General features: G+C 44.0%; 2 protein-coding genes across 10 annotated transcripts in view; one reads left to right on the top strand and one right to left on the bottom strand.

The window, feature by feature from the left end:
* The window catches only part of PGBD1 (piggyBac transposable element derived 1), a 34,883-nt gene extending 23,917 nt beyond the window's left edge, over positions 1-10,966 (bottom strand). For 2 of the 4 annotated variants that reach the window (XM_058732688.1, XM_058732685.1), the window contains exons 1-3: positions 10,854-10,962; positions 7,096-7,496; positions 5,591-5,747 (exon numbers count right to left, since the gene is read on the bottom strand). In XM_058732688.1, the coding sequence (XP_058588671.1) occupies positions 5,591-5,747; positions 7,096-7,482 (544 nt within the window). In that variant the 5' untranslated portion in view covers positions 7,483-7,496; positions 10,854-10,962. The other 2 variants (XM_058732687.1, XM_058732686.1) reach the window with 2 other exon arrangements.
* The window catches only part of LOC131513599 (nascent polypeptide-associated complex subunit alpha, muscle-specific form-like), a 39,046-nt gene extending 27,877 nt beyond the window's left edge, over positions 1-11,169 (top strand). For 2 of the 6 annotated variants that reach the window (XR_009262668.1, XR_009262666.1), the window contains 2 exons: positions 9,348-9,669; positions 9,867-10,215. Coding sequence is in view for 1 of the 6 variants with exons in the window: in XM_058732713.1 (XP_058588696.1) it covers positions 9,575-9,669; positions 10,431-11,007 (672 nt within the window). In the remaining 5 variants the exon portion in view is untranslated. Of the gene's footprint in view, positions 1-3,745; positions 5,106-9,347; positions 9,670-9,866; positions 10,216-10,430 lie in introns of those variants that run through there. The other 4 variants (XR_009262669.1, XR_009262670.1, XR_009262667.1 and 1 more) reach the window with 4 other exon arrangements.
* The last annotated feature ends 903 nt before the right edge of the window (positions 11,170-12,072 follow it).

Here is a 12,072-nt window from a genome sequence, read left to right on the forward strand (position 1 = left end):
ACAATTCCACCAAAATAATGAAATATCTAGGAATAAACTTAACCAAGGAAGTTGTAAAACACTGAGGAAAGAAACTGAAGATGACACAAATGAAAGACTCACGGATTGGAAGTACAAATATAATTAAAATGTCCATATTATCCAAAGCAATTTACAGCAGCATTTTTTACAGAACTAGAACAAACAATTCTAAAAAATTGTATGGAACCACAAAAGATCCCCAAATAGCCAAAGCAATCTTTAAAAAGGAAAAAACAAAGCTGAAGGTATTACAATTCCAGATTTCAAGTTATATTACAAAGCAGTAATAATTAGGGAGCCTGGGTGGTTCACTCGGTCGAGTGTTTGACTCTTGATTTAGGCTTAGGTCATAATTTTCCAGTTGGTGGGACTGAGCCCTGCGTCAGGCTCCATGCTGACAGCATGCAGCCTGCTTGGGATTCTCTCTCCCTCTCTCTCTGCACCTTCCCCACTTGCACTCCCTCACTCTCAAAATAAATAAATAAACTTAAAAAAAAAAAAAAAAAAACCAAACCAGCAGTAATCAAAACAGTATGATATTGGCACAAAAACAGACATATAGATCAATGGAATAGAGTAGAAAGCCCAGAAATAAACCCGTGGTTATATGGTCAATTAATCTTTGACAAAGGAAGCAGGAATATGCAATGGGAGAAACCGTCTTCTCAACAAATGGTGGTGGGAAAACCAGACAGCTCCATGTGAAAGAATTAAACTGCACCACTTTCTTACACCATACACAAAAATAAACCCCAAATAAATTAAGGACCTAAATTTGAGACACGAAACCATAAAATTCTAGACAAGAGCATTGGCAGTAATTTCTCTGACATGGCTGTAGCAAAATCTTTCTACATAGATCTCTTGAGGCAAGGAAAATAAAAGCAAGATAAACTATTGGGACTATATTGAGATAAAGCTGCACAGCAAAGGAAATAACAAAACTAAAAGACAACCTACTGAATGGGAGAGGACATTTGTAAATAGCATGTCCAATAACGGATTAAAATCCAAAAAATACAAAGAACTTACACAACTCAACACCAACAAATAATCCAATTAATAAATGGATAGAAAACACGAACAGACACTTCTCCAAAGAAGATATGCACATGGCCAACAGACACATGAAACGATGCTTAACATCACTTATCATCAGGAAATGCAAATCAAAACTACAATGAGGTATCACCTTACACCTGTGAAAATAGCTAAACTCAAAAACATAAGAAACAACTAGTGTTGGTGAAAATATGGACAAAAAAGAATCCTCCCACATTGTTGGTGGCTAATGCACTGGTACAGGCACTGTGGAAAACAGTATGGCGGTTCCTTAAAAAATAAAAGATAGAACTACCCTATGATCCAGTAATCGCACTACTGAGTATTTACCCAAAGAATATGAAAACACTCATTCAAAAGGATATATGCACCCCTCTGTTTATAGCAGCATTGTCTACAATAGCCAAACTATGGAAACAGCCCAAGTGTCCACTGATAGATGAATGGATAAAGATGGGGTACGCATATAGAAGTATACACACACGCACACACACACACACACGAATGGAGTCACACCAACACACACAGACACACAGGAATATTACTCAGTCATAAAAAGGATGAAACCTTGCCATTTGCAGTGACATGGATGGAGCTAGATAATGTTATGCTAAGCAAAATAAGACAGAGAAAGACAAATACCATATGACTTCATTCATGTGGAATATAAGAAACAAAACAAAGGGAAAAAAAGAGAAAAACCAAAAAGACTCTTAATTATATAGACTCTTAACTACATAGAAAAACAAAAAAAGACTCTTAACTACATAGAACAGGGTGGCTCAGTCAGTTAAGTGTCCGACTCTTGATTTCAGCTCAGGTTATGATCTCAGGGTTTGTGGGATTGAGCCCTGCATAGGGCTCCATGCTGACAGGATGGAACCTGTTTGGGATTCTCTGTCCTCTGCCCCTTTCCCCGCTTGAGCTCTCGCTTGCTTGCTCTCTCTCTGAAAATAAAACATTAAAAAAAAAAAAAAAAACCAAAAAACTACATAGAACAACAGACGTTTACCAGAGGGCAGGTGGGTGGGGGAATGGGTGAAATCAGTGACCAGGATTAAGAGTAACATTTACCATGGTGAGCACTAATACACAAAATTGTTGAATCACTGTATTATATAGCTCAAACTGATATAAGACTGTATGTTAACTACACTGGAATTAAAAGAAAAGAAAAAAAAGAACTAGGTTACAGCTGCAGCTATGTGACCTTGGGCCTGTCAGTCTTGCTAAGCCTCCCATTCCTTATCTGTGCCATGGGGAAAACATAGTCCACTTTACAGGGCTGGTGAAGATCAAATGAATGAACACAAAAGTTCTTTGTAAAACTGCAAGACCCCCCTGAGGTCATGTATTATTATATTTTCAGATCAGCTTAATACCAGCTACACAAAACTAAATGAAGAAGACATGATGATTCTAACCCAGAATTTATCCAAGACTGTAGCATCACTTTTTTTTGCTCCAGACACAATGGATCACCATAGCATCTTTTCGCTGGTGTTGTTTTGTATCTAGAGGAACTAATAAAGCTTGCTGGAAAAACACGCTTGTCCCTGATGCACTGTTACGACCTTACCCCCAACTTCCCCCAACAACACATACATGCCAAACCCTTCAACTAAAAAAGCACAATGTGAAACAGGTCTGGTGACAGAGAAGGGGCTATATTGAGAAGGGGAAGATGGGAAAGAAAATGGAAAGGGGCAAACATAAAATGCAGTGAGGAAAGAAAACAAAGACAATGGAAAATCTGAGATAGCAAAGGTCAAATCAGACTTTGTGTTTGCTCCTTATCATCCTCCTCAGGTGGAAGAGCATTAGGGTTAAGCCTGAGAAAGAGGCAGAGGGATGTTTTCACATATGGGAAAGTTCAATACAAACACCACACTGATCTACTGCTGTGCATCCCTGCTCAAGACAGAACAGGAGGATGCAGGCTTCAGGTGTGGTCTATCGGGTGATACCTCAAGGTCCCTTCTACTTCTCCACCAACATGCAAACACTCAACAATGTGTCTGACACTAAGACTATCACAACTGAGCATTGAGAGACTGGGAAAAATACAGTACTCGTGAGTTTTCATTTAATTCTAGTGTCCCACGACAGATGAGAATACCACACACACACACAGACACAGACACATACACACACACTACAATTGCTGTAAATCGTATTTTTGATTAAAAAAAAAAAAAGGCTGGGGCGCCTCGGCACCTCAGTTGGTTGAATGTCCAACTTCATCTCAGGTCATGAGATGTTTGTGGGTTCGTGCCCCGCATAGGGCTCTGTGCTGACAGCTCAGAGCCTGGAGCCTGCTTCGAATTCTGTCTCCCTCTCTCTCTCTCTCTCTCTCTCTCTCTCTCTCTGTCAAAAATAAAACATTATACAAAAATTTTTTTAAAAAGGCTTCTATGGCACCCAACTTTTTTTTTTTTTTAATTTTTTTTTTTTTAACGTTTATTTATTTTTGAGACAGAGAGAGACAAAGCATGAACGGGGGAGGGTCAGAGAGAGGGAGACACAGAATCCGAAACAGGCTCCAGGCTCTGAGCTGTCAGCACAGAGCCCGACGCGGGGCTTGAACTCACGGACCGCGAGATCATGACCTGAGCCGAAGTCGGCCGCTTCACCGACTGAGCCACCCAGGCGCCCCCACCCAACTTTTTAATGATAGTCCAAACTTTAATGCCACAAAACGTTCCCACATGACTTCCCCATTCCTCCCACACACTCTTTCGCAAACAAACCCTACCCTCCAGCCACACTGGTGAACTTACTATCCCATCCCAGCACAGGAGGAAGAAACCCCACTAGTCTGGGAAATTGGTCTAAGTCATGTACTGTCAGGTAGCCTGGAGAAATGTGCTGGGTTCATAACTGATAGGTAGGCCTTTAGCTAGAGTCTTTAAATATTCAGAAGGAGCTAAAAGGATATATATTAAAAAAAAAAAAAAAAAAAAAAAGTCTTTGAAAATGACAAAGCATGCTTCAGGAAGGCCCAGAGAGCGTTCTCATCTGGATAACACCTACCACAGCAGTGGTGCCTCCCTCTGGGGACACAGGAAACCACAAGAGGCCACTGTCCTGCCCACAGTGCGGCTGGGGTCCGGTTTGTGAGGCATGTCGCGCCGTTGTCAGCATTCACTTACACGAAAGAATCTTACAGCCTACGATCACTGTTCCCCATCTGCCAACTACCATCCTCGCCATTCTGACAGCCGCCCACCCCTGTTCATTACCCCTCTCTCCTCTCCAGTCAAAACAAGATTGCTTCCAGTAGGTGTATATTCACCATCTCATAGGTAAGCAGCAATGTCTGCTCACTGTGGGGCTCCCCACTACCTCTCAACTTCTTCAGATAAACAAACTATTCTGGGGCTTTACGCAACGCTGGTTTTTCACAGCTGCAGAAATATGACAGGACCATCAGCCAAGTAAGCAGGGAAGCATCAAGTCCTATTCATGCTACATGATACGAGTAAACACCGTAAGCAGTACGAGCCATATACATTTCATCTCCCTCTAGTGATTTATTATATGAACCGTTTATTCATTCTACACTTACTGTCAAAATATCAGTATTCACAGATCACCAACGTAGCGAATTTGGTAAACCATGGTAAACCGTGACTGGGGTAAACCACGAACCCTCTGAAATCATATGCATAATTTTGCATGTACCTACATTTTCCAGGGAAGAGAGTCAAGTTTTCAATAACTTCCGGGGAAAAACTAGTAGCACCCCTCATGAGAAGGTTAAAAAACACTGCACTGTGGAATTCTAAGGTCTCTTCTTTGAACTTTCTGTGTACTTCTGCCTGTTACCAATCCATCTGCAGACCTCAAACACTGTGCCAGATGCCTGCACAGAGCTCAACAATAAGCAACAGTTGGGATGGTTTCCTGGAGGTGAAGCCTGGGTATGGAAAGTGGGGGGACCCTGCACACAGAAGAATGCACTTCAATGGAGAACAGAGAGAACCTGTTTAAGCCCACAGCTGCATTTAAAATGACTCCAGGTTAGACGCAGGGAGGATACTGAAGACAATGTTATTGTGGGGAAAAAGGTAAATTTGTGGAAAGCTGCTAAGTAAATCTTGAAAACACCCACAAGTGTAGAATTACACATGTAGAGCAAAGGTAAGTAGCAGAGAGACCTCCGGTCAGAAGGTCAGGTGACTTGAATTCTAGATGTTGCTCTGCCTCTGATGACCCTGGGCAAGTCATTAAACAGCCTGACTTTTGTTTTTCCCAACTATTGGGAGGGGAATTGGACAAGATCTCAGGATCCTGACATTTTACAATTCCAAATGTTTTTAGAAGTTTGCTTAGATACAGGGTAGGGAAAAAATATAGACAGATAGATACACACACACACATATATAGACATAAATATAGATATAGATATATACCTACCTATTTATAAAAACTGAAAGACACAGATAAACAAGCGCCTGTCAGTGTCTGCTCCCAACTTCCGTACTACACACGCACTGGCACTCACCACTCACTTCTCCGGGGTTCTCTTGGCAGAGCTCTGGAGGTTCACACTTCAAGGCAGTTACCCTGGGCAGGAGCTGGAGGCTCTGACATTCTGAAGAGGCTCCCTGATACTCTGTCACCAGTGAGTGCATGTCCTGTCCCCGAGTATAGACAGAAGCCTAGGGATAAAAGATTTACCTTGAAAATGCATCCTGGTGGGAACAGGACTGAACAGCAGTTAGGGACATCTTCAAGGAAATACCACACATGCCCCATTTGATCTTTCAAAGCAGCAGTAAATAAGAGAGTAGCAGACCGAGATGTCCACCTGTTTGGTAAAGAGGGACTGCACACCTACGGAGACTCGGAGTGTGTTCTACGTGCTGGGGATACGCGGCAAACGAGGACAGTGCAGCCAGACAGTGCGGATGCCCGCCCAGAAAGAAAACCAAACAAACCCAGGTGGATGCTCACACTGGCGGATGGAGACTATCACAGGACAGCTCCCACAGGCTACTTAGGGGACTACCAAGGGGAAAGTGGTAACTTGAGGAAACAGAAATCTGACAGACACCACCTTAAGCTCATCAGTAATGCAACAACCCATCCCCACGTGCCTCCCTGATGTGATGCACTAAGGCAAACACATCTTCTGTGGCATTCTAGGCAAAAGGAACAACATGGACCTTATCAAGAGAAAATGTAAGACAAATATCAATGTCGTGGCAGACAAGGAAAGACCAAGTGGGGGACCTGGGTGGCTCAGTTGGTTAAGCGACCCACTCTTCATTTCAGCTCAGGTCATGACCTCACAGTTCGTGAGTTCCAGCCCTGCATTGGGCTCTGGGCTGACAGTGCAGAGCCTGCTTGGGATTCTCTCTCTCCTTCCCTCTCAGCCCCTCTCCTGCTTACACATACACTCTCTCTCTCAAAATAAATAAACTTTAAAAAAACAAAAAAAAGAGACGAAGTCACTGTTCCAGATTCAAGGAGACTAAAGAGGCAATTAAATGCAACATAGGTTGCTGGACTGTATCCTGGATCGGAGTAAAACTGCCACAGAGAACACTACGGAGGTGACCTGGCAGAACGCGAACAAGGACTACTGTGTAGATGATAGTCCATAATAATTTTAATTTCCCAAAACTTGATCTTTGTATTCCAGTTATACAAAAGAACGCCCTCATTCATCAGAAATACACACTGAACACTAAAGTGTTCAGAGATAAAGAAGTGTAGTATCTGCAAATAACTCTCAAATGGTCGAAAAAATACTGCATGAGTGTGTAAGAGTGTGTGACACGCAGAGAGAGAGGAAAGGGGGTGGCTTGCACAAGAGCAGGCACATCATGACACAGTGTCAACAACTAGGGAGTCTGGGTGAGCAGCAGACAGTTCTCTGTACTACTTTCCCAGATACTTCTGTAAGTTATAAATTATTTTTAAAAATTAAAAAAAAAGTTAAAAATTAATAGACAAACGTTCCCCACTTCTCCTCCCATGCCACCGCACACATCCTCTTCCAACCTGCTGTCCTGTGTCCTTCTCCAGATCCTCCAGCGCCATCACCACCTCGTCCCCGCTCTCCGGATGGTGCTCCCGCACCCAGGCCTGGAGCTCCGCGGGCAGGACGGTCAGGAACTGCTCCAGCACCAGCAGCTCCAGGATCTGCTCCTTGCTGTGCGTCTCGGGCCGCAGCCACTGGCGGCAGAGTTCGTGGAGTTGGGCCAGAGCCTGGCGGGGCCCAGTCACATCCCGGTAGGAGAACTGCCGGAAGCGCAGGCGGCACAGCTCCTGAGCGTGGCAGCTGCTTTCCCAAGAGCTGCACACCTGCTCCCAGGGGGAGTCCTCCTCCTTCACTGTCACGCGGCTGTCTGCACCTTCAGGTGCGGGGCCTGGCACAGCTTCATCCATGGTGAGCCTAAAGACTTAAAGGAAAAGGTTCACTTAGCCCAGGTTCACACTTCAAAATGTTTTCCAAACGAACATCTGAGGCATACGAATGGATCAGTAACAGCACAGAAACAGACATTAAGATCTGTGGAACAGAAGAGACAACCCAGAAACGGACCCACAAACCTCTGGCCAACTAATCTTTGACAAAGCAGGAAAGAATATCCAATGGAATAAAGACAGCCTCTTCAGCAAGTGGTACTGGGAAAACTGAACGGTGACACGCAGAAGAATGAACCTGGACCACTTTCTTACACCATACACAAAAATAAATTCAAAATGGAGGAAAGACCTAAACGTAGGACAGGAAGCCATCAAAATCCTAGAGAAGAAAGCAGGCAAAAACCTCTTTGACCTTGGCCGCAGCAACTTCTTACTCAACACATCTCTGGAGGCAAGGGAAACAAAAGCAAAAATGAACTACTGGGACCTCATCAAAATAAAAAGCTTCTGCACAGCAAAGGAAACAATCAGCAAAACTAAAAGGCCACCGACAGAATGGGAGAAGATATTTGCAAATGAGGTATCAGATAAAGGGTTAGTATCCAAAATCTATAAAGAACTTATCAAAGTTAACACCCCGAAAAACAAATAATCCAGTGAAGAAATGGGCAAAAGACATGAACACACACTTTTCCAAAGAAGACATCCAGATGGCCGACACATGAAAAAATGCTCAACATCACTCATCATCAAGGAAATACAAATCAAAACCACAATGACATATCACCTCACACCTGTCAGAATGGCTAAAATTAACAACTCAGGCAACAGGTGTTGGCAAGGATGCAGAGAAAGGGCAACCCTTTTGCACTGCTGATGGGAATGCAAACTTGTGCAGCCACTCTGGAAAACAGTATGGAGGTTCCTCAAAAAATTAAAAATAGTACTACCCTACGACCCAGCAATTGCACCACTAGGTATTTATCCAAAGGATATTAAAATGCTGATTTGAAGGAGCACACCCACCCCGATGTTTATAGCAGTGTTATCGACAATAGCCAAATTATGGAAAGAGCCCAGATGTCCATCAACTGATGAATGGATAAAGAATACAATGGAGTATTATTACTTGGCGATCAAAAAGAATGAAATCTTGCCATTTGCAAGATTGGAACTGAAGGGTATTATGCTAAGTGAAATTAGAAAGACAGATATCATATGATTTCACGCATGTCGAATTTAAGATACAAAACATGAACACAGGGGAAGGGAAGCAAAAGTAATATAAAAACAGGGAGCGGGACAAAACATAAGAAACTGTTTTTTAAATGTTATTTTATTTTTTAAAATTTACATCCAAGTTAGTTAGCATAAACATAAGAAACTCTTAAATACAGAGAACAAACAGGGTTGTTGGAGGGGGTTGGGGTGGGGGGATGGGCTAAATGCACAAGGGGCATTAAGGAGGACACTAGTTGGGGTGAGCACTGGGTGTTATATGTAGGAGATGAACTACTGGATTCTATTTCTGAAATTATTACTGCACTATATGCTAACTACCTTGGATGTAAACTTAAAAAAACAAAAATAATTTTAAAAATGGATCAGTAAATTAGAAGAGCTTCAAAATTCTATGAAACATACTTGTATTTTTGTCCCCACTGTAAGTCATGCTCAGAAACTGAGCCTGCTTGCCCATACTGCCAGTGAAGTTAATGAGAACTATATCTTGAACCCTGAGGGGGGGTTGATCCAGGAGGTAAGGGCTGTGAGGGAAGCAGAGTGAACAAGATGCTTGAGCAGCCTACACTCCAGCTGGAGAGAAGAGAATTTCATCCGTGGAGGAATCCTAACATACTCTCTCATCTGTGCATTTCCCACAGAATATTCCACCTTAAATGCAGGGGAGGTAGACTGTTTACAAAGTCTCCTGTCCTCTAAAACTTCGTACGATGAGATTCCGTCACTTCTGTCATCAACAGGTGGAGTCTACTTGTCCTTCCCTTGAATCTATGCTGGCCTGTGACTTGCTCTGGCCAAGAGAATACGGGAATAATCGTTCTGCAAGAGGAAGTGCTTACAGCTCTTGGCACACGGCCACGAGACTGCCATGCATAGGGCATGTGGATTGGAACCCAGGTGCCCCCAACTAAAGCCCAGCGGGGCCTTGTTCCCAGCTGATTCACCACCTGAGTGCAACCACAGGTAAGTCCAGCCAGAGAAGTGCCCAGTCAACCCACAAAATCAATGAAAAGTAATAAGCTGAGGTGGTTTTGAGCCACTAACTTTGGTGTTTTAATTTTTAATTTTTTTAATGTTAAGAATAGACCATTGAAACACATGCTTCAAGTTCTCTCTCTCCTTACTTTCTTCTTGTATGATCTCACTAATCACAATTTCAGTTCTATTCCAGGAACACTCAAATCTCTGGCTGACTCCACCTGCCTTTTACATTCCAGACTCACGTCTTGAAATGACAGTAGGATGCCTCCAGCTTCCAGCCTCTCCTGGGTCGTAATTCCAGCACATCCCAAACTGAAATCAAAGTGTCCTCAGAGCTGAACTCACTGTTTCCCCCATATTTCCATTGGCATCACCACCATCCTCCATGCATTCTGGCTTAAAACCAGCCCCTGTACAATATTATTCTGAGTCCAGTCAATTCTTCCTCCAAAACGCCTCTAACAGCCATTACTTCCCTTTTATTCCCCTATTACCATTTACATGGCAATAAAATTTGCAATACAGTAATTTTCTGTGTGGTATCCCTGCCCCACAGTCCACTCTATTATGGGTTAATATTTCCTAAAGTACAGTTGGGACCTTGTTCAACGCATCTCCCCCACCAAAGAGTTTCAACTGCTCCTTTTGAACTAAATTCACACTCCCCAGGACCTGCCCTTCCCTGGGCTTTTACTGGTGTGTCTGTCACTGGATAGACATCTGAGCACGTCTTCATCCTGCAGGAATGTTAACCCCGCAATGAAAGACAGCCCGGGCCCCCTAGACAGCCCTCGCCTTCGCAAACTCCGCATCCCTGCCACGCTGACTGCTCAATTTCTATCCGCCCGCCTTCTCCCTCGCGGCCAGAACTGCCCTTCCAGGAGGGCCGATTTCCCAAGTCCCAGCGCAAACACCTCCCTGAACCTCAAGTCCACACCGGGAAAACCGGAGAGCGAGCCCGACCAGCCACGCCCACCCGGTCCCCCTTCGCCGGACGCCCGAGGACAGGGGCTCCCGTCCACACGGTCCAGCGCCCACCTGGTGCCCGGTCCGCGCGGCGGGTGCAGAATGCACCGAGGGCTCCCGCAGCCCAGCACACGCCCCCACCCACCCCCCGAGGTGGCCTCAGGCACCCCGGAGGCACTCGGCTGCCGCTCAATACGTACTCGTCCGACTACCGGTCAGTCCACCAAAAGCCCAAGGACCGCGCTCAACGAAGACGTCACGGTCTCGCGAGCGCCAGCCTCCCGGCAGCCCCGAGGCCGAGTCTCCGCAACTCTTTCTTCCGCCCCACGGGCAGGCGAGTCTCGGCTCTTCTAGGATCGCGGTCCCGGCCTCTCTAGGAAGGCGGCCGCGCTTCTCTCTGGTGCGCCGGGAGGACCCCGTCGCCCCTTCCGCCCCGCGCAGGCGCGTCCCGACGCCCCGCGCCCACCCTCCTCTCTGTAAATCTTTTCAATTAAAAACAAGACGGCAAAGGCAAAACTGAGACTGTTTAGGATCTTCTCAGGCTGCTGGTTAGACAGATAAATGAACAATTACAAAATAAGAAGCACAAGTTCTTAAAATTTAAGTATGCAGATCATAGAAACTCAAGTTGCATACAGACTGTAAAATGAAAAGTGCACCATCCCTAAGGTCAACCATTGTTAATAATTTGTGTGTGTGTTTTCCCAGGACGCCACCAGCCACATAGTAGCACTCAATAAATATTTATTGAGTGAATATGGACCTCTAGGATCACCATAGGATTTTGCACCTCAGCTTTTTCTGTTAAGATAGCTGGGAGATCTTTCCATACCAGCTTATTGATTAACAGCTAAATAATATTCCATTGTATGGATGCACCATAATTTACCTAACTATCCCTGTTTTATGTGTACATGTATACACATATGTGTGTGTATATGTGGGTGTGGGTGTGTGTGTGGGTGTGGGTGTGTATACAGTAAGTAATGGTGCAGAGAACATTCAGTATCTTTACATGCTTATAATCCCAGGTTAAATGCTACACATTGGAATTGATCTGTTAAAGAGCATGTGCTTTTAAAATTTTATATACAGATCCCTGGTGAATTTTTAAGGGCACTGCTGTTTAAAGTAAAAGAAAAATCTAACAGAAAAATCCAGAAAAATGTGAACACGGCTGTTTACAAAATCAGAATTATAACTGACCAATTAACATATAAAAAGATGTTCAACTTTGACAGCAAAAATATTTGGTAAAACCACTTAAAAGGTACCAGCTTGGCAAATCAAAAGAGTAATTCCCAGGGTTGATGTGAGTATGAACAATGTGGGCATTTTCATAGACTGCTAACACGAGGTGTAGATTAGTATAATCTTTCTGGAGGACCACCTGGCAAATGAATCAAAAGCCTTAGAAAA

This window comes from Neofelis nebulosa, chromosome 6 (genome assembly GCF_028018385.1).
Source record: "Neofelis nebulosa isolate mNeoNeb1 chromosome 6, mNeoNeb1.pri, whole genome shotgun sequence".
Taxonomy (NCBI): domain Eukaryota; kingdom Metazoa; phylum Chordata; class Mammalia; order Carnivora; family Felidae; genus Neofelis; species Neofelis nebulosa.